General features: G+C 36.9%; 1 protein-coding gene across 6 annotated transcripts in view; it reads right to left on the bottom strand.

Annotated features, from left to right (window-relative positions):
- Kif4a (kinesin family member 4A) overlaps positions 1–23,518 on the bottom strand; it is a 96,727-nt gene that overhangs the window by 66,549 nt on the left and 6,660 nt on the right. For all 6 annotated transcript variants that reach the window (XM_013031673.1, XM_013031675.1, XM_013031676.1 and 3 more), the window contains exons 5-10: positions 22,884–22,976; positions 19,957–20,123; positions 19,629–19,723; positions 6,232–6,348; positions 5,228–5,403; positions 1,723–1,784 (exon numbers count right to left, since the gene is read on the bottom strand). In XM_013031673.1, coding sequence (XP_012887127.1) covers positions 1,723–1,784; positions 5,228–5,403; positions 6,232–6,348; positions 19,629–19,723; positions 19,957–20,123; positions 22,884–22,976 — 710 coding nt within the window. The remainder of the gene's footprint in view (positions 1–1,722; positions 1,785–5,227; positions 5,404–6,231; positions 6,349–19,628; positions 19,724–19,956; positions 20,124–22,883; positions 22,977–23,518) is intronic.

Below are 23,518 nucleotides of genomic sequence, written 5' to 3'. Positions count from 1 at the left end.
ATGAGACCCTTATCTTGAATTAACCAGTAAAAAGCTAGAAGTGGAGGTGTGATGTAAGTGGTAGAGCACCCACCTTGAGCAGAAAAGCCAACTGAGAACTCATACCAGCAAAATTTAAACAAACAAAAATGGAATTAATATATAATCACATTATTTCTTGGTATATACCTAAAGGAACTGAAAGTAGGGATTCAGACAGGTATTTCTACTCAAAAGATGTAAGAAACAAATTTTTACTAACAGGTGAATGGATATATAAAATGTTGTATATATGAAAGGGGTGACATTTCCCAAAAGAAATTTACTCATTACCTGACTTTAGTAACTATAACCCCTCTGTACATCATCTTTATAATAACAATTAAAAAGTAAAAATAAATAAAAAGTTAAAAAATGTTGTATATACAAACGATAGAATATTGTTCAGGCTCATGCCATTTAATTTCTATGTATTTGTGAATTTCCTGAAATTCCTTATTATTAAGTTCTAATCATTGCATTTAGAAAAGATGCTTGACATTCTTTCAACTTAAAATCTAGTTAGCTGGTATTAGTATTGTTATCCCTGTTCTTTTTTGGTTTCCATTTCAGTGGAAAAATCCTTTTCTATATCTTTATTTTCAGTATATGAATGCTCTTCAAAGTGAAATGTTTCTCCTGTATGTAGCATATATAGTTGGGTCTTGTTTTTCATTTCATTTCTCTGAGCATACATTTTTGCATAACTATGACTCTTAGACTTATTGCATTTCACAAACATAAGATTAAAACAATTAAAACTAATGAAGATGTAGGGGCAATTCAAAATGAAAGACAAACAGTAACTGGGAAACAGCATCCTGCCTGGATACTCTAAGCCTAAATACAGAAAAAAATTATACATAAATATTATAATCTAGTTCATAGAAGTTTCTCAAGGCAATTTGGAAATTACTTCATGTGTACACTAGAACTGAACATGTAAATAAATAGACTGCAGAAAAGGAGACCTTGATTTTTACTATTTGAGAAAGAAATTATAAATAAGGAAAGGTAAGAAGCTAAGATGAACAAAACAGTGTTAGAAAAGGATTAAGAATCATACGAATGAAAATCATGGTTCTTCATATATATTCAAAATGTAGATGACTTTATGTATGAATTATATGCAGGTATTTCTGAGCTCTACCTAATGAGAGGGCTTAGAGGCAGTGACACCCCAGAAACAATGAGTGCAACTAGTGCCAGCACACAGTCTTAGGTTTCTAAGCACCATTTTCCAATTAAAGAAACTAGGACTCCTTGACATATGGTTAATTCTAGACCTGATGCTGGGAAAATGTAGTTTGGAACATCCTGTGGAAATGCTCAAAAAACTTGAAGACTTGTTAAAGAATATAAGAGCAACATGAAAGGAGATCAGAATGGACAAGGTGGTAATAGAGCAATGCACTTCATTGCTTAAATGATAGTATTCGATGTTAAAACCACAAACAAAATAAGTACCCACATATCTATGTGGGCCATCAAAGAAATAATGGGGGAAAGAGCTCTAACAGTAGCATTCCAACTAATACAATTTGAAGATCCAATACATTAGTTAAGTCCTAAGTAGTAGTAATGTGGGTAAAATCACTTCCTTGACACAAAGTGCTACCAAAAATTTTAGGATATCAAAGGAAAAAATTATCAGGAAAAAAAGCGTGTGTTAGAAAATACATTTAACTCATCTATGACTCTTACTTTATAGATCCAGGCAGGGTACCTCCATGGGCTTGTAGCAGTAAGACTTGTAGCTGTTGTACCTGTGAGAAGCAAAGAAAAATCAAACTAATCAAAACTATCCCTCTGTGATGAAATTACCACAATTAACAAGAGTAATTAAGTAAATTTTTACTCAGTGCCTATGAAGTCTAAGGCATTTTAGGCACATGATATTATTCAATAAATATTTAATATTAGAATGAATAAACAAATAAGTGAATAACAAAAAGGACATTTTCTCCAATAATAATAAACATAGCTGGAGCACCAGTGGCTCATGCCTATAATCATAGTTTCAGGAGGCTGAAATCTGACGATTGCTGTTCAAAGCCAGTCCAGACATCTTCAATTAATCAGCAAAAAGCCAGAACTGGAGCTCGTGTAGAGCACTAGTTCTGAGGACAAAATCTCAGGAATAGTACCAAGGCCTTGAGTTCAAGCCCCAGGACTGTGTATGCACACACGTGCATACACACATACAAATAAACATAAGCTGGACACTAGTGGTTCACACCTGTAATCTTAGCTACTTAGGAGGCTAAGATCTGAGGATAGTGGTTCAAAGCCAACCTGAGTATGAAAGTTTGAAATTTTTTTTTTTGTCCGTCATGGGCCTGAACTCTGGGCCTGGCACTGTCCCTCAGCTCTTCAGCTCAAGACTAGCACTCTACCACTTGAGCCATAGTGCCACTTCTGGCTTTTTCTATTCATGTGGTACTGAGGAATCGAAGCCAGGTCCTCATGAACGCAAGGCAAGCACTCTACCACTAAGCCACTTTCCCAGTCCCAGTTTGAGAGATTCTTATCTCCAATTAATCACAGAAAAAGCCAGAAGTGGTGCTGTGGCTCAAGTAGTAGAGTGTTAGCCTTGAACAAAAATAGCTCAGAGGCTGGGAATGTGGCTTGGTGGGAGAATGCTTGCCCAGCATGCATGAAGCCCTGGGTTCAATTCCTCAGTACCACATAAGTAGAAAAAGCTGGAAGTGGTGCTGTGGCTCAAGTGGTAGAGTGCTAGTCTTGAGCACAGAGAGGCTCACAGTGTCCAGGCCCTGAGTTCAAGCCCCAGGACCGGCAAAAAAAAGTAGCAAGAAAGAAAGAAAGAAGCTCAGGTACAGCATTCAAACCCCAGGACCAGAAAAAAAAAAGAATAAACATTAAGAAAAAAAAGGAAATAGAACTGAGTGTGGTATTTTATAATTCAGATGATACTTTGGGCAAGTAAATTAATTATATTCTGTGTAGTGGTCTCTAGGAAGGAAATGAAAGACAAGGATAGGGAAGAAAAGAGATGAACTGCATAGCATTTACCACTGAGGAAGAAGGACAGAAATACTGGACAGTTATATGGGAGGAAGCTGGTTTCCAGTGGAAATCAGTACTATACCAAAAAGGCAAGAAAAGACCCTTTTAAACCTTCATCCATCCAATTCCTGCTTTCTCATCTCTACAGGGACTACTTGAGCTGCTGTTGAACAAGCAAATCATTTACATCACCACAAATTTATGATCCTCTATCCCTCCCATTTCTGTTGAGAGTATATTTAAACCTTCTGTGCTCTCAAGTCCTCTATCATTTGACCATTCTTAGATGACTGTCCTAGTCCCTCAGTTCTCAATTTCAGTTTCACCTAAGGAGTTCTACATTTACAGTTAAAAAATAGACATGTGCTTCTGCTGTTGACTGTGTAGCTACTGCCTTTGCTCACCTTGCTTCCTTGAAGCATGAAGTCATTAGCTTCTTGCGCTTCCTTATCTACCATACTATGTATCCATTTCTCCTGTAGTAACCTGCTTTTCTCACTCTTCTGACTTTCTCACTGTGGTCACCATCAGCCTCCTTGATAAGATGAATAGGCATGTTATTTTCTCATCTTACTGCTCTTTGTAATTTTATACTTATGATGACCTTCCTTGAAATGACCTACCCTGGTTTCTATGACATCACTGCTTTTTCCCCCTATCTACTCTTTTCATGCCTCTCTTGTCATCTCCCTTTTCCCCATTCTTAAGTGCTGGTAGCTCCCCAGTTATTGTTTTAGCCTTCTGACTGTTTGCTTATTTAGTAATTAATATTTAGTGAGTGCCTTTAATTTGCCAGGCACTCATCTCATCCATCCCGTATTTTCAGATACCATTTCAATATTGATGCCTCTTAAGCCTGTTATGTTAGCTCAGATCTTAATACATCAGAACCATAAACCACCTCTGCTTGAACATTTACACATATATAACCTGCAAGCCCTTCAAATCCAACATGAATTCATCATTTGTTTTCCTACCTAACCTGCTTTCCTCCTATATTCCTTGACTCAATGATTAGTATTCTCATTTATTCAATTGTCCAAGCAATAGACTTGCGAACCAACCTTGACTCGCATTAATTACCCTTCTTTTCCACATCAAATCTGTTATCAACAAGCCCTGTCCATTCAACTGCCTGGCTGTAGCTATGCCCACCTTGAGTTTATTTTCTATAACTTTGCTGGAGTGATTTTCCTAAAGCAGACATTTCACCATGTTATCCTCTTACTGAAAACTGTTAGTGGATCTTAGTACTTTCGAGTTTCAAATTATTTTTTTCGGTGTGTGTGTGTGTGTGTGTGTGCGTGTGTGAGTGAGAGAGAAAGAGAGAGAGAGAGAGAGAGAGAGAGAGAGAGAGAGAGACAGGGTCTCACTATGTAGCCCAGATTGACCTCCAACTCTTGATCCTCTTGCCTCACCTTAAGTGCTGGGATTTCAGGTGAGCACTTTCACTTTTTTCCAGTTTTAAATTTGTTAACAAATCACTAAGAAACTTCAGGATCTGGCCACTGTTCACCTCTTTATAATCAGTGAAATTCCAAGTCACCCCCAATCTTTTTTTGGGGGAGGTGGGCTGGTCATGGGGATTGAACTCAGGACCTTGGCATTGTCACTGAGCTTTTCTGCTCAAGACTAGCACTCTACCACTTTGGGCCACAACTCCAGTTCCAGTTTTCTGGTGGTTAATTGGAGATAAGAGTCTCACAGGGGCTTTTCTGCCCAGGCTGGCTTGAACTGCAATCCTCAGATCCCAGCCTCCTGAATAGCTAGGATAACTGATGTAGCCACCAGTAGCTGGCTACATCTACAATCTTTTTTTGGGGGGGCGGGGGGGAGTCCGGTCGTGGGGCCTGAACTCTGGGCCTGGGCACTGTCCCTCAGCTCTTCAGCTCAAGGCTAGCGCTCTACCACTTGAGTCACAGCGCCACTTCCGGCTTTTTTTCTTTTTGCTTATGTGGTGCTCAGGAATTGAACCCAGGGCCTCAGGCATGCAAGGCAAGCGCTCTACCACTGAGCCAACTTCCCAGCCCTTACATCTACAATCTTAAATGGACAGCAAATACATGAATACTTTAAAAGTCCCAAACTAACATAATGCTTAGAGAAGAAGGTAAGAAGCAGAGGTTCTATCATTCCATTCACATAATTGTACTTATCCTATAGAAACTTTAGTCTTTCATACCTGTTGCCTTAGGTGATTAAGCTCAGCTGTCTGGGGATCAATATTAATGATAGGTTTGTTCTTGATTTTTCTTGCTCTGTCAGCATAGCGAAGGGTATTTAATGTTTCCTCTAGATTAGAGTCAGCAGGACTCACGCAGGCTATCATAAGAGTATGGCTATTGCCTCCTAGAGAATCTGAAAAGAATAAAAACAAATCCAACAAGTAGATGATGAATTCAAACTTGAGCTATAAGAAAAAATTATTAGATATCTACAAGTGTTCTACTCATATTAAAAAAGTTTTCTTTTATTTGATGCCAGTAGTAGGGCTTGAACAGGTCTTTTCATTGTTGCTTGGCTTTTTCACTCAAAGATTGTGCTCCACTATTTGAGCCACAGCTCCACTTCTTTCTTTTCAGTAGTTAGCTGAAGAGTCTCACAGACTTTTCCATTTGGTGCTGACTTTGAACTGTGATCCCTGGACTTCAGCTTCCTGAGTAGCTAGGATTACAGGTGTGAGCCATCAGCAGTTGGCTTAAAAACCCTAAGATTTCTGATGTGCAAAATGATATGGATTTCATAATTCTATTGCACATGTCCCTATTCTCAAGAGAAACTATGATTTCAGCAGTTAATCAGGTTAAAACATTTGGGGCCTGGCCCATGTAAGTTCAAAACCACTATTAGAATTAAACATTCTTAGGATGCCCCCCTAGAGGGATTTTAACTCTCCAGAGACATTTACTTAGCAGCCCTATTAATTAAAGAAACAGTCATCACGTTCATTCTCAGGTGCAATGTACAATTGGCACTCTATGGATTTCTTGGCTCTCAAAGTTATACAAGGAAGAAATTATTTTCATTATCTTAGAAATCTGACTGCCAATAACAATCTCTCCTATTTATCAATTAGACAGCTGTATCTGTGATAGCCCAAATAGCTGGCTTTTTACCTGCTTGCTTTCTCTGCACTATCTATTATGCTGAATTACAATTTTATTTTCAGAAGCACTTTGGACTTACCTTGAAGCAGTCGGGTCAACTTGGAATCTCTGTAGGGCACAAAGCTACTCTTTTTGTCATCTCCAAGAGCACTGATTACATTTCCCAGGCATAGGAGACCTCGGTTAATATTAATACCTAATAGCAGGAAAAAAAATTCAAATTTCTTGGCAAAGTACCTTCCATATACCTACATAGGTGTATAGTCCCATGGAAATATTGTCATCAATGCTAAGGAAATTTCTTAATCCTACTCACTTTTTTGAAAGTGTCTCTTTAGGTAAAGTTCAAAGAATAAAGATCTAAATATTAGATTTACAAACAAAGCAGGAAGATAGATAGCTATCATTATGATAACAAAGGTATAGTTATTTATGTTCTATAGTCATTATCAGAATCCTTAAACTAACACTGTGAAATAAAATGAATAACTACTTTTCACAATTGTCCTATGTTCTTTCTGCTTCATTAGAATAACTTTTCTTCTCATTGTGTTTGAAAGGGCAATGGTTCTTTCTTACTTTATGTAACTCAGGAGTTTGCTTTTCAAATGTTGTAATAATCTGTGAAGTCCCTTCTAAAGCACTTGATTTCTCATTATTATACTGGTTAAATGTATGGGCTGCAATATCATGTAGACTTAGGTTCCAATCCTGACTGTCATTGACTAGATGTATGATCCTGTATAAATTTCTATATAAAATGAGGTAAATCTCAACAATTTATTGAGTTGTAGTGGGAATTAAAGACACACAGCACATACCACACTTAAATGCTAAACAATGGTTTTCTTGTTTGAATGTATTCCCTAGAATTCAGGTTGAAAATTGATCCTAGTGGAACAGTTTTAAGAAGTGATGAGGCCAGGTCTTTACAAACTCATGGATGGGATTTCTGCCTTTACAACAGGGCTGGAGGGAGCTAGCATGCCGTTTTTGTTCTTCTGTCCCTGTTGTCATGTGAAGACACAGTGCTCATCTTTCTTCCCCTTCTATATTTTTCTGCCATGAGAATGCAGTGAGAAGACACCTTCACTAGACACCAATTTTGCTGGTGTCACAATCTTGCACTTCTCCAGTTTAAGAGCTGTGAGAAATAATTTTTTATGTTATTAAGTACTTGTACAAAGAGGTTACAATTCCCTAAGTCAGGATATGAGTACAATGTATCTTGATCAGTGCCACCACTTCCAAGAAATAAATTTTTACTGTTAACAACTTATCCGCCCGAAAGTATTTTCTTAAAAACCAGTGGACCAGACAAATGGCATCATTATTGTTAGCTCTACTCTGCTTTTTACTTATTCAGTTATAACATGAAAGCCTTATAACATGAAAGCACATACTTTCAAGATCCTATTGTGGTTTGGATATTAAATGTTTCCAAATAAATGCATGAAGAGAAGGAAATTTTATAAATCATTATTTGTCATTCTGTGAATATATTAAAACTTTTTGTTTGAAAAAAATTAAAAGAAATAAAATGTTCTCAAAGGCTTGTGTATTTAAGGCTTGATCTTCAGATGGTGCTGGTATTGAGAGATGTTGAGTTCTTGCCATTACTAACCTCATTGATGGGTTAATCCATTGATGAGTTAAGGAGGTGGGTCTAGATGGAGAAAGTAGTCATTGAAGATGGGACTTCAAGGATGTATCTTATCCTTGCCCCTTTTGTTACTTCTCTACTTTTAGGTAGGTTCCCTCTTTCAACACTTTTTGTCATGTTTTGCCCACAGAAAAGGAGACAAGTAACGAAAGGGACTGCAATTATGAGCCCAAACTAATCTTTCCTTCTTTTTTTGTCAGTCATGGGGCTTGAACTCAGGTCCTAAGTGTTGTCCCTGAGATTTTTGTTCAAGGTTAGTGCTCTATCACCTATAGTCACAGCTCTACTTCTGGTTTCCTCATAGTTAATTAGATATAACAGTCTCACAGACTTTTCTGCCCAAGCTGGCTTTAGAAGATCCTTATATCTCAGCCTCCTGAGTGGCTAGGATTACAGGTCTGAGCCACCAGCTTAATCTTTCCTTCTTTCTTTAAGTTTACTTTCTCAGGTATTCCATCAATTGTGAAAACATGACCAGGAAGATCTCAAATTCCAAGTTTCCCTCTAACTCCCTCCCATCTTTTCATGGATTCTGTTCCTCACCCTTATGGTGAGTACCAATTTACTGACACTTTCTAACACTCTCATTAGCCCTGCATCTTTTGGGCCTTCAACTATTTATTTTGAATCCTATAGCCAATTATTATGGCCAATTATTTCAGTTTTGCTTCCCAAAGTACTCATAGAACACATGATCTGCCATTTCCATTCACACATGCTAGGCAAATAAAATACCACTGAGTTATACCTAGCTCCACCCAACACAGGTTAATCCAACTGTGTGTACACTGAGGCATGTTTGTGTATCTGTTGCCTGCAGTGCTAAAGGAATGAATGACATAACTAAATGGATTGGATCCATTACAAACATACTACAGACCTTAGCTAAATTCAGTAAATTAACCATCTTCACTTCCTTATTCTTGCTTGACTAATCTTATTTAACTCATGATGGCAGTGATTCTGAACACTATTTTCAAGAATACAAATCTTTCTTCACTCTCTATTTCATCAATTACTCTATGGAGATTGAAGTTGTATATAGTGCTTCCTAACCTCCCTTTGCCATTCTCACATTCCTCTCTTTGATGCTACTTATTCCCTTTTCCTTGTTCTTGTTTCAGATGGAATAGCTGCCTTTATTCTCAAAGTTCTTCCTTTTATCTTTGCTGATATTTCTATCTTCTTCATTTTCTCTGGGACTAGGATTTCTTTTCTTTTCCCCTCCCCCTCTTCCTCCTCCCTCTCTTTTTCTCTTCATTCTTTGTCTCTTTTTCTTTCTTAGCGGTACTGCAGTTTCCATTAGTTTTTTTGCTCAAGGCTGGTACCCTACTTCCGTTTTTTATTTTTAGGGGATGGCTAATAGGAGATAAAGACTAACAGATGCACTGTACTTATAAACCGACATATTGAATGGTAACTCCTTTTTAAAGATTAAAAAGACCCTTAAAGGGCTGGGAAGGTGGCTCAGTGGTAGAGCGCTTGCCTTGCATGCATGAGGCCCTGGGTTCGATTCCTCAGTATCACATAAGCAAAAAGAAAAAAGCCGGAAGTGGTGCTGTGGCTCAAGTGGTAGAGTGCTACCCTTGAGCTGAAGAGCTGAGGGACAGCGCCCAGGCCCAGAGTTCAGGCCCCACAACTGGACCCCCCCAAAAAAAATAAAAAAAAAATTAAAAAGACCCTTAAAGACTTTTCTGCCCAAGATGGCTTCAAACTACAATTTTCAGATCTCAACCTCCTGAGTAGCTAGGATTATAGCCTAGCAGGGCACTGGTGATCTTGAATTTCATTTTTCTCCACTAATTCCTTCTTTTTAGTCTATACACATGCTTAAATCTCCCCAATATAAAAGACAAGCAAATCTTTTAAGCAGTCATCGAGACAATCCATTTTACAGAGATATTTATCCTTCCAGGAGAGAGTTTGCTAAGATTTATCAAATCTGCTTGTGAACACCTGTACTAATCTCCCTATCAATCCTTTCCTTTCAGCCAAACAGAACACTGTACCATCTAACTGGCTCATATCCATCTACATCAATGATAAAGATTGTTTATCAAAGCTTCTAAGCAAAACTAGCTACAGTTTTACATAGAAATAAAACCAAAATACCAGAAAAAATCTGGACTTAAGGATGAAGTAAACAATGTTACTTTTTTTTTAATTCCCTTCAAGTGAGAGTTGGAATTTGAAATACAAAGGGGCTAGGGACATTGAGTGTTTCCCTGTAGGGAAATCACCACAAAATAGGATTTGATTTTATGACATTAAAATGATATGTTTTTAACAAGGATAAAAAATAGTACTTAGATGTTTTAATTAAGGATGGTTATAGAGAAAGATACCCAGATAAAATTATATACTGAAATTCTTTTGGAAATTTTTGAGAGTGAAAAGAGATCAAGCAAGAAGTGAGTCAACAATATTGTTGGGTGTTTGTTCACTATGGCAACAAAATAATAAAGGAGAAATAAATTTTTTTACAGTAGAAGGAAATATAACTTCAAAGGTACCATGGAGGCACACTACAATGGGTTTCACAACTGGTATAGAAAGGTGTATTTATTAAAAGGGAGAAAAACTAGGTAGGAGTAAAGTGAAGTAGCTCCATGGGTAGTGCTTCTAAACTATGGGCAATTTGACTCCCTAGGTGATATTTGGTAATATCTGGAGACAGTTGATCATCACAAATCAGTAGGGTAAGAGAGCAGTATGTGTGCTACTGGCATCTAGTGGGCAGAGGTTCAGGATGCTGCTAAACATTCTGCAATGTACAGAATCGTTCCCTACCTTGATTATTTAACCCAAAATGTCAACAGTGCCACAGCTGAGAAATGATCCTGTGTAAGTAAAACAAAAACAAAAACAAAACTAAAGTAGAAAGGGTGGATAAATTAGGATAAAAAAATAAAGTAATCTTACAATATAGATATAGACAGCTTGGTCAGAAAAAAAAGGAATGAATTCTTAGGAAAATGGATGAAAGCCTTATAGAAGCAATCACTGAGAGAGGATGGAGTTGGGCATGTAATTAGGAGACCAAAGATCTTAGTTCAAGTTCTGCTTCTGCCACGTATCAATATGTGTGAAACTTTCCTTTATCCATAAACAAGGGCTTATACCTATCATACTAATGGACCATGGTAATCATCAAATGTGATCTATAAAGATATCTATAAGTAAGTTATTGGTTTTGAACTGAGTGGAGGAGCATGGACCATCTATATATTTGCTAAGTCTGGACAATAATTACCATTTGTTACCTAGAAAAGGGCATGGATGCTACTTCTGGTAATATTTCATCTAGATACAAGTTACATGAGTGTATTTTACTTTGTGAACATTCATTAAACTCTACTGCTATGATATGGACATTTTTCTGTTTCCTATGTGTACTATACTTAGAATCTAATTAACAGTGGCATAATTATGTTTTTCAGATACATAAAAATAGAAAAATTTAAAAAGAAATGTTCAGCACCCACATTGAGAAATATCTTGAATAGATAATTTAATCAGGACTATAAATGATCTATAAATATAAACATATATCCAACTTCACAATTAGTGGAAAAAAGCCCGATATTGGCACAAAAATAAATCCAAAGATCTGATATTTGATAAGGAACCCAAAGATATACATTGGAAAATAGAGTCTCTTAAAAAATTAATTAGTGTTGAGCCTGGCGCAGGTGGCTCATACCTGTAATCCTAGCGACTCAGAAGGCTGAGATCTGAGGATTTCGGTTCAAAGCCTGGGCAGGAAAGTCCATGAAACTCTTATCTCCAATAAACCACTAGAAAACCGGAAGTGGTGCTGTGGCTCAAATGGTAAAGTGCTCGCCTTGAGCTGAAGAGCTCAGGGACAGCACACAGGCCCAGAGTTCAAGACCTTGAACGACCAAAAAATAAAAGTTCTGCTCAGCTAAGGATATAGTAACTAAACTAGAAAGATAGCTAACAGACTGGGAGAAAATCTTTACCAGTAATACATCAGACAGAGGTCTAATATCCAAAATGTACAAGGAGCTCAAGAAACTAACCCTTACCAAAGCTAATAAACCAATTACTAAATGGGCAAAGGAGCTAAGGAGAGACTTCTCAGAAGAGGTTAGAATGGCAAAGATATGCACATCATCCCTGGCCATTAAAGAAATGCAAATCAAATCAACTCTGAGATACCATCTCACCCCAGTTAGCATGGTCAACATTGTCAATTTGAACAACAAATGTTGGCAGGGATGTAAGGAAAAAGGAACTTTATTGCACTGTTGATGGAAATGTAAGACATAATATAACCACTTTGGATAACATTCTAAAGACTCCTCAAAAAACTAAACCTACATCTTCCCAAGGACCCATACCATTTCTGGGCATCTACTCCGAACATCACAAGCCAGAATAACCTAAAGACACTGGTACGTTCATTACCACACTATTCACAATAGCTAAAATATGAAAACAGGACAGATGCCCTAGAACAGAGGAATGGATCCAAAAGATTTGGTACCTATACACAATGGAATTTTACACAACCATTAGAAAGAATATTATATCATTTGCAGGGAAATGGATGGACCTAGAACAAATCCTGTTAAGTGAGTTAAGTTCAGAGAGACAAACAACATGTTCCATATTTGGAAGTTGGATCTATACTGTGGTATTATAAATTATACAGGACTCTATATACTCATACACATTGAGACCATAAGGATACTCTAGGGGAGAAACACAAAGTCCTATTTGCCTCTGATCATATAAAATATATGTGTATCAAAGTGAACTCCAGAGTATGGAAACAAGAAAAATTTTTCTTGTTTCTGGTTTCTTTTCTTTCTATATGATTTATTTGTCTGTCTTTGGGAGGGGTGGCACCAAACGAGGGAAAAATTGTGACCAAGTTTAGCAGTGGTGCTCACAGTGTTGAAAGTGAACTATACGATTTGCAGGTGGAGGCAGGAGGGAGGGATTGGGAGAGAGTGAGGGAAAGGATGATACTGCTAATGTTAGGAAATGTACTTATTACTGTTTTATGTAACCATAATCCCTCTATACATCACCTTTATACTAACAATAAAGTAAAATTTAAAGATGTACCCTTTACCTGACTTATATAACTGTAACCCTCTCTGTATATCACCTTTATAATAACAATTTTAAAAATTTAAAGTGATGAGTAGTCTCATGTTATGCCTTCTTGCAAATTTTTTTTGTGCTGGTACTGGGGCTTGTTTTACTCAAGGTTGATTGGCATTCTACCACTTGGGCCTCACTTCTATTTCTGGGTTTTGGTGGTTAACTGGGCTGGCTTGGAATGTGATTCTGAGACCTCAGCCTCCTTAATAACTAAAATTACAAGCATAAGCCACTGGTGCCTTGTCATACTATTTTTAAAATACGTAGAGATTTGGAGAGATGGTAGGATGAAGATATTCTGAACCCCTCTAATTCACCAAGCTGTTCTTGAGCCAAGCTGGTGGTGGGGATAGCCATAAAAGTGATGATGCAGGGTGGGTCTAGGCTCTGAGAGTGGTGGGAGTAGGGGGATGGCTCCTTCAGGGCCTGACATACTGACTGACATTACCAATGTGTGTACATATGTATAGAAAAATCCAAAGATAAGACACTAAATTTAACCATGGTGAAGCAAAATGTAGCCAAAGATTGTAAGGAAGATCTAGGGAATAAACCCAAGTTCTGATCATAAGTCTATAGCTCTAGAAAGCCATATGCATGTGCAGGGCTATATACATGGTCAAGAAAGACCTAAAAAAAACCCTAAGTGTTGCATTCTGGCTAAATTAAATTAAGATCAAGCAGGGAATGAATTGCCAATGTGTAAACTGCTGGATAGTTGAAGGTACCCCCCCGCATACCTCACCACACAAACTCCTAGGCAAATGGTGGAAGATTTATATAGGCTCAGGAATTTAAAGAATTCTGTAACTAATTGTTAGGTAGCCATTAAACTAGTTAGCAGACACCTTTGTGATGTCAGCTACACGAAATATAAAATTGATCTAAGCAAGTCACTAGACAACCACAAACAAGTGAAATTGAAGTAGATTGTCCTAAGAATGAAAGGCTGATTAAACATCCAAAAACCAATGAATGCAATACACCATATCAGTTTGGGGATGAGGAATATTTTTTATTCTGCCAAAGGCTATTTGGCTATTTATAATCTGGACTAAGGAATAAAAGTAACATGATCATGCCCATAAATGATGAAAAAATATTTGATAAATACCCATTCATGATGAAAACATTCAAACTACATGTAGAAGAGAATCACCTTTAACCTAAGTAGGGACTTCTAGGAAAAATTTTTAGCTAACATCAAACTTAATAGTAAAAGACTGGATTTTTTTCCTTAAAAATTAGGCATAAGGAAACGATATAAACAACAATATTCACTCTTTTTTTTACTACTACTGGGATTTAATATCAGGGCCTTGTGTTCTTGTTTGGCTTCATCACTCATGACTGGTGCTTTACCACCCAAGTCACACCTCCACTTCTGGTTTTTTGCTTATTATTTAGAAATATGATTCTCACAGATTTATCTACCCTAAGTGGCTCCAAACCACATTTTTCAGATCTCAGCTTTTTAAGTAGTTAAAACCACAATATTCACTTATTATTTCTATTCCATGCTGTACTGAAAGTTCTAATTAGGATAATTAGGGGGAAAAAAGCATGAAAGCAACCAATCTGAAAAAAATGAAACCAGCTCTATTCACAAATGACATGATCTAGTTGAATATAGACATCTTAAAAATCTATTAAAAATTATTAGAATTTTGCAAAGATCAGATACATGATCAATACACAAAACTCAATAAACTGAAAACGAAATTAAAAAACAATTTTATAATAGTACTGAAAAGAATAGTTAAATTCAGTGTAAAAAACAACACTAAAATCTGAAAAACATTATTGCAAAATATTTAACACAATAATTCAATGTTTGTACATTAAAAGACAACATTGTCAAGATGGCAATATTTCCAAATTTCAAGACTCAGTGTAATCTCTCTCTGAAAATTTATGCTGTTTTTTTCTGCTGGCTTTTGCAGAAATTGACAAGTGGACCCTAAAATTCATATGGAAATGCAATGGACCCAGAATAGCCAGAATAATCTTGAGAAAGAGCAACCTTCTCAACTTCAAAATCTACTGCACAACGAAAGTGATTGAGAAAGTGCAATAGCAGTGTAAGGGTAAATGAAAATCAATGGAATACTATAAATGCTTCTTGACAAGGAGACCAAGAAAACTGAATAGAGAAAGAACAGGTTTTTTGTTTTGTTTTGTTGTTTGTATAGTGAAGATACTGTACAGAGGGGTTACAGTTACATGAGCAAAGTAATGAGTCCATTTCTTATGGAGCAGTTACCCCCTCCTTTGTTTTTCCCCTACCATCCCTTTCCTCCCCAACTCCCCAACACCCGCCCAATGTTGTAAAGTTCGTTTTCAACATAGTATCTTGTACAACAAGATATACAAGAACAGGTTTCTTTTTTTTCAACAAGTAATACTAGAATAACTAGATATCCACATATAGAAGATAGAAGGCTAGATAACTATTTCATATCTTATGCAAAAGTTGAGATTTGATTAAAGATCTACATGTGATATAAATGTTTTTTTCAAATGATAGACAAATTGCTAATAAACGAGACAATAATCATTAGTTATTGGTGAAATATAAATAAAAACCACAATGAGATACCACTTCACATCCACTGTGAATGCTATGATTAAAAAGACAAAGAGGGCGCCGGTGGCTCATGCCTGTAATCCTAACTACTCAGGAGGCTGAGATCTGAGGACCACAGTTCATAGCAGCCCGGACAAGGAAAGTCCATGAGACTCTTATCTCCAATAAACCACTAGAAAACCAGAAGTGGCACTGTGGCTCAAGCAGTAGAGCACTCGCCTTGAGCTGAAGAGCTGAGGGACAGCACCCAAGCCCAGAGTTCAAGCCCCACAACCGACCAAAAAAAAAAAAAAGAAGAAGACAGACAGGTGCTAGTGGCTCAAGTCTATAATCCTAGCTATTCAGAGGGCTAAGATCTGAGGATTGAGGTCTGGAGCCAGCCCAGGCTGGAGAAACTTATTTCTAATTAACCAACAAAAAGCTGGGAATAGCCAGGTGCTGGTGGCTCACACCTGTAATTCTAGCTATTCAGAAGGCTAAGATGTGAGGATTGTGGTTCCAAGCAAGCCCTGGCAGGAAAGTCCATGAGACTTTTTATCTCCAATAAACTACTCAGAAAAAGTGGGAAGTGGCACTGTGGCTCAAGTGGTAGAGCACTAGTCTTGAGAGGCCTCAGAAACAGCACCAAAAAAAAAGAAAGAAAAAGAAAAAAGAAAGGTAGAAGTCAAAGTGTGATTCAAGTAGCTGATCTCCAGCTGTGAGGAAAAAAATGAGATAGCTCAAGGCCAGGGGTTTAAGCCCTAGAACAGAAAGACACAAACAAAAATATGGAGAAGTTAGAACTATTGCATATTGCTAATTAAAACATAAAATGGTCCAGTTGCCTTGGAAAAGTGTGGAAGTTCTTTAACAAGTTAAAACATGCAGTTACCATATGACTCAGCAACTTCACTCTTAGATATATACCTAGAAAAGAAACCTAAAAAGAAAGAAATCTAAACATACATTCATAAAAACCTTGTGCAAAATTATTCAGAGCAGCATTACTTATAATAACTAAAACAGGAAACAACTAGACATCCATAAATTCAGTATTTCTATACAATGGAATACTGTTTGGCAATAAAAAAGAAGAAATTATGGATAGATGGTATAATATGGATGTTTTTTGGAAACATTATACTATGTAAAAGCAGTAACAAAAGACCACATGTTGCATAATTTCCTTTTACATGAAATGATAGAAGAGGTAAATCTACTGAGACAGAATTCTTAACTGCTTAGGAGTAGGGGGAAAGACATTGGTCAGAAAAAGGGGAGCAACTGCTAATCGTTATAAGTTTCTTTGTGGGGGACATGTAAAAATATCCTAAAATTTACTGTGGTGATAGTTATAAAACTTGTGAATACACTGAAAATCACTGTCTTGTATATGTTAAAAGGGGTGAATTTAATTCATGTTAATCATATTTTAATTTAGTATATGTCTAGGATAGTCCTAGCGTAGGATCCCAATAGCTCAATAGCTATGTACATAGACCATATAAAATGATGCTAATCAAAATGCACTCCAAGACATGGAAACAAGAGGGTTTTTTGTTTTGTTCTTTAATGTACTTTGTGAAGTTATTTGTTTCTTCTTTCATTTTTCCCCCTTTGGTTTATCTCCTGTTGTCACTGTTTTTGCTTTTGGTACCCCGTGTCTTGTGTATACGTTTATCTCATTTGGGGAAGAGAAGAATAGCAAAATGGTGAGACAAAGGACAAGGGTGAACCAATGCAACAGCGATACTCACAAGACATTATGTTGGAAATAAACTTTATAACTTGGGGGAAGGAGTCGGGGGGAAGGAAAGTGGGAGAAAACCAGAGGGAGTAACAATGTTTGACAAGAAATGTACTCATTACCTTATTTATGTTAATCTAATACCGTGTACATCACCTTTACAATAAATAGTACAAATCTACTATAATACCCAGCAATTATACATCTAGGTACAGACTCATAAGAATTAACACAGGGGTGGAGGGCGAGGGGGAGGGGAAATGGGAGGAAAATGAGGGAGGGGGTAATAAATTTGACAAGAAACGTACTCACTACCTTATTTATGTAATTGTAACCCCTATGTACATCACCTTGACAACAAAATTTTCAAAAAAGGAATTAAAAAATTTCTGCACACAGAAACTTATACATGGATATTCAGATATTGTTTATAACAAGCAAAACTAGATACCATTAATGAAAAGACAAACAAATGTGGTATTAGCCATATAACTGAATTAGCAATAAAAAGGAATGAAGTATTAATTCCATGCCACGACATGAATGAGCCCTACAAACCTTATACTAAATGAAAGAAGTCAGTCACAAAAGATGACATATTATGAGATCATACTTATGTGAAATGTATTTAGGGCTAGGCATGAATGGGGAATGAGTGTCAATGGGTACGAGGCTTATTAGAATGATAAAATGTTCTAAAAGTAGACTACAGTAATACCTGCACAACTGAACATACATCCACAGCTTAAATGGGTTAATCTTTGATATATGAATTATGTCTTAATAAAACAACTTGAAACTGTACACCTAAAGGGAGATTTTAAAAGTATAAGAACTTAAAGCCAGGCGCCAGTGGCTCACACCTGTAATCCTACCTACTCTGGAGGCTGAGATCTGAGGATCGCGGTTCAAAGCCAGCCAGGGCAGGAAAGTCCGTGAGACTCTTATTTCCAATAAAAACCACTAGAAAACTGGAAGTGGTGCTGTGGCTCAAGAGGTAGAGCGCTAGCCTTGAGCTGAAGAGTGCAAGGACAGTGCCCAGGCCCAGAGCTCAAGCCCCACAACCGACAAAAAAAAAAAAAAACTTTAAAAATTACAAAGCTAAATTCCAAAGTACAAAAATAGTGCAAAAGGGATACTTTTGAGTATTCCAGAGAGGGTGATAGTGGGTAAATATAATAGAAATATATGGTATAAATGTGCTAAAACATCACAATGAAATTCATTATTTTGTAAAATGAAAAAGTACATTAAAATATATTCAAACAAAAGGTTGAAGTAGGTCCAGTGCCAGCAGTAAAATAACGATAAAGAGGTTAAGTTTCCTCAATCACTATTTTTTCTTCTGCCTTTTCAGTTCCCAAGAAGAAACAGAAGCCCAAAATGAGGTAATGAGAACACAACTACTTCAATAAAATTTCAAGTGTCTTGGACCAGATGAATAATAGCCAAGGGAACTAAGAGTAATTTCAAATGAGGCCACTAAAGTTATGTCAAAGATCTTTGAAGAATCAGAGAAAGATGTTCCAGAAGACTGGGCAGATGTAATTTCATTTTTCAAAAAAAGGTGAATTACAGACCAGTGAAGAAAAATGGATTTTTACAAGGACAGCTTGCAAGGACTTACAAATGGAAGCATGACTACTAGAGGCATCTTGAGTTAAATAAGAAAAAGTCATTCTAGGTTAATCCCTGTTTCTTTTTGTATTGTTACTAAGCTGGTAGCTATTAGAAAAATGGTAGACATAATATATCTGGACTTAGCAAGGTATTTGACATTTTTTATGAGAGCCTTATGAACAAAACTGAGTAACAGAAAGTATATGTTAATTTTTGGTAAAGAAATTAATAATCTCTTAAAAGACCATTCCCAAAGAATGCGGATCACCAAGTCACTATCATACTACACATAAAGATTTCTAGTAACATATACCATAAGGATTTTCTAGCCTTAAGAGCTTCCTTAAAAAAAAAAAAAAAAGAGCTCCCTTCATTATTTAGATCCAACACCTTTAATGCAGATATGGCAATCATGCTATAAAGTTTATATATGCAACATCTGCAAGGGATTGTGAATATTTGGAATACTATCATAATATTTATTTTAATTATAAGTACTTGAGGGAGGGGTAAAACTAAAACTGAAACTTGCCTGAACTAGATGAAATCAAAACAAAGGCCAGATCCAAATCTTATACCTGAATTAGAGAATGAGTGCAAGGGAAAAAAATAGTTTTCACTATTTCTAAAATCAGCCTCAAACTTGAATCATAGCTATTAGAATGTGACCTGAAATAGATCATTCAAAACAATAATCAAAACAAGGACATATAAGATTTTATCTATGATCTTAATTATTCTCACCCTCTTTTAGACGATCCCCTTCAGCCTTGGTTTTCTTCTGTCTTTCTGATCCAGCAAGGTCTACAAGATGCAACTTGGAGTGAAAGCTGCTATTCCTATAATAATGGCAGGAAGACACAAGTGAGAATATTGTACGTGCTTGAGTAGTTGTGTATCAAAGCTGATCTATGAGCTCCCATTTTCTTGCATGTCAGCAGAAATAGTTCCCATGGCCACTAATGCTCATAATACTAATGTCTAATGATTTGTCTAATCAATTAAGAGGTAGGCTAGTATTCAACCTTCCTAGAACAAAAAAAAATCATGATTCCCTTAAAGTATAACTTACTTGTCATTTTTCTTTCTTTGCTCTATGGAGATTGTAAAGATGGCATGAGATCTCGATGACTGGGAGTTCATAGCGGTGGAGGCCACAGTTCTAGAGTTGTTGCCTTGCTCCAAACAAAAAACAGTATCTGAGGCAACTACAACAATCTTCTCAGTGAGTCCCACAATCTAATTCCGAGAAAGAAAGAATAAATTCCTTTATGATTCATACTTCAAATGCTTGATCAGAAAAAGAGGGATTGATAGTTTAAAAACTTTTTGATATTCCAGCAGAGCCTCAATAAATAAGCATGAAAATGATGAGTCTTAAACCAACAATTTTGAGATGTTAACATTCAAAGTTAATCATCCATAGGAACTTCAGAGACAAGGGTTCTATCCAACACTGGAGCTACAGAAGAAAAAACTAGATTCCTTCTAAGGAGCCCCAAAAGAAACTAAATTTTGGCCCAAAGGAGAAAAGTGTAACACAAACTTTTTTTTTTTTTTGGTGGGTAGCGGGGCTTGAACTCTGGGCTTGGGTGCTGTCCCTGCACTCTTCAGCTGAAGACAAGAGCTCTACCACTTGAGCCACAGCTCCACTTCCGGGTTTTCTAGTGATTTATTGGAGATAAGAGTCTCACAGACTTTCCTGTCCCGGCTGGCTTTGAACCGAGATCCTCTGATCTCAGCCTCCTGAGTAGCTACTGGCGCCCACCTTAATACAAACTTTTATGCTATTTCTCTTCAACAGGACTCCGTGATCTTTTCATTACCTTGCATCCATTCTATACCTCACTTTTACTAAAGAAAATACTCTGGCACAGTTTTCAGTGACTTAGGAAGTCAGGAAAAAGGATCTCAGGCTTGGTACTGTCCTTAAGAGAACCTATAAAAGTTACAATCTCTTGGAATTTTGGTAGGAGTGGGGCTAGGACTAGGAGAGCCCTTTTAGCCCCAATATGCTCTGACTTTATTACTCCACAGTTCCCCAATCTACACCTGTGGTCCTAATTTCTAGGCCTTCCTTTCTGTTTTCCTGTGCCAGCACCAAGGCTTCAACTTGGGCCCTTACGCTCTTGCTAGGCTTTCTTGCTCATCACGTGTGTTCTACCACATGACTCAAGTTTCCTGCCCAGGATTTTACTGGTTAATTTGAAATGGATCCTCTTAATCTTTTCTGCCTAGACTGACTTTGAACTGTGATTCTCCACGTCTCCACTTCCTGAGTAGCTATAAGGGTGAGCTACCAGCACTTGGCTAGTCCTTTATCTGTAACTAGCTATTACTTATACTTTGAAATCAGTAAAATATAAATCAAACTTAATTTCCTTCTACCTTATTCCCTCTACTACTCCATTACTATTAAAATCTCTATTCTCAAATTCTCAAACTTGCTTTCATTTATCAATTTCTCACCTATCACCAACTCCTAGAAATTCTTCTTTCATGTCCATTGCTTTCTTTCCCTTTCCAAATCTACTAGCTGAGTCCTGGCTCCTAATTACTTTATGTCTGAAAAATAAGGCAATAATTTCCTCAATTGCTCTTCCTCATCCTAATCTTTCTCCTTTTCAATCCATTTCTATCCAATCTTCCTAAAAATCTTGCTTCCTAAAATGTCACCAAACTGCTGAACCCTGTGCTAGATAATGAGAACACATGGAAATTTAAAAATATTCTCCCAAACTCCAGGAGCTGACACAGTTGGAGATACACATAAGATAAAACATGATCAAAGTAGCCATGACAACCTTTCATTCAGAATTAGTTATATACTGTTCCCAGGAATAGAAGTAAGCTCTTTGGGATGACTTCTAAACAAATCCACTGTTACGTCCCAGCCCAACCAACTCCGTAAGATTGATCAAAGCTTATACTGCTTTTCTGATGAAGCTTTTCCCTACTAGAAGAGTATTCTTTTATTTCTTTTCTCTACTTCCTTAAATTCCATCCATCTTATTTGAAAAAAAAAGTTTACAAACTTGTCTATCCATCCCAATTTATGTCAGAAACATATACTTCTTTGATTTGCTCATCTCATCTCCTGGGCCATTTGAAAAAAATCTTAGAATAGGACTGAGAGGTAGTTCAGTACTAATATTATTTCTGGTGATAGCATGTATTTTACCCAGGTTCATGTAACTATTATCCAAATTGTCAAAACATTGTTTTTGGTACCTGGCTAAAATGATCTAGAAGGAAGATTTAGAAGCATAGGCATTTGACCCTTACTTAAAATCTTCAACTTGCTTTGTAGAGGAGAAGGAAATGGTTAAGATATGAGTTCTATACTTCTTTTCCAAAGTATGTTCCCATCTAACCTGATTCTTTTATTCCTCAGTTGTTAAACTGTGCATCAATGCCATGTGATAGAGGGTCTAAATTAAGTGATCCCCTTTGTACGGTGACATGCATTTAAATATTCTTGTATTTACTTTTCACCTTTTTATATCTTCTGATAGTTGAGAACAATGTTTGCTATCATGTTGTCAAACAGAATTTTCTGAACTGCACAGTTACAAAACAGCAGTTCAATGTTGTAGTCAGAAGCCACATGCAGATATGGAGCCCTTGATATGTGGCTTGTGTACATGAGACTGACTGTTAAATTCACCCAATTTTAACTACTATATGTTTAAATGGTCACTTGTGGCAAGTGGATACAATACGGGATAGCTTAGCTTCAGAACTCTGTGAAAAGTTATTGATATTAATATTCCTTCAAGAATTAAAAGGTGGTAAAATTGAATCCTCCATTTCCTTCCCTCTCTCACTCCCTTCATCACAAAGCTCCTGTCTAGGAATTCTAGATTCACAGAGGGAATCAGGACAACACAAAACCTGAAAAACTGATATGTTAATAGTTAAAACTATAGTGGCAGTAAAAAGTAATATCAAATTTAGTATTTGCCAACATTTGTAATATCAAATGAAAGATAAACATACCTTTATGCCTTCCTTAGGATCCTCCCGAATATTTATTTGAGAGGCTTTCTCACGAGACGGGCATAGAAGATCCCAAATTTCTTCATTATAAATCTGGCATTATTGAAAACAAAGTGGCAAAAAACAAAATAACAGTGGTAATCTCTGGGAGGTAAGAACACAGGCAATTTTTAAAATAGTTTATGACTTTCTGCATTTAAAAATGTGTTTATAGCTGAGCGCCAGTGGCTCTTGCCTGTAATCTTAGCTACTTCAGAAGGTTGAATTCTGAAGATTGTGGTTTGAAGCCAGCCCGGGCAGAAAAGTCTACTCAGAAAAAGCCAGAAGTACAGTGACAACAGGTGATATACCATAGGAGAAAGAACATACAAAAGAAACAAGAGGGGCTGGGAAGGTGGCTCAGTGGTAGAGTGTTTGCCTTGCATGAATGAGGCCCTGGGTTCGATTCCTCAGCACCACATAAGCAGAAAAAGCCAGAAGCGGCTCTGTGGCTCAAGTGGTAGAGCACTAGCTTGAGCTGAACAGCTGAGGGACAGTGTGCCCAGGCCCAGAGTTCAGGTCCCATGACCGTCAAAAAAAAAGAAACAATGTATTTGGTAATCTGGTGTGTGTGTGTGTGTGTGTGTGTGTGTGTG

The sequence above is a fragment of the Dipodomys ordii genome, unplaced genomic scaffold, assembly GCF_000151885.1.
Source record: "Dipodomys ordii isolate 6190 unplaced genomic scaffold, Dord_2.0 Scaffold142, whole genome shotgun sequence".
Classification (NCBI taxonomy): Eukaryota; Metazoa; Chordata; class Mammalia; order Rodentia; family Heteromyidae; genus Dipodomys; species Dipodomys ordii.
This window is presented reverse-complemented; position numbering and strand designations above follow the sequence as displayed.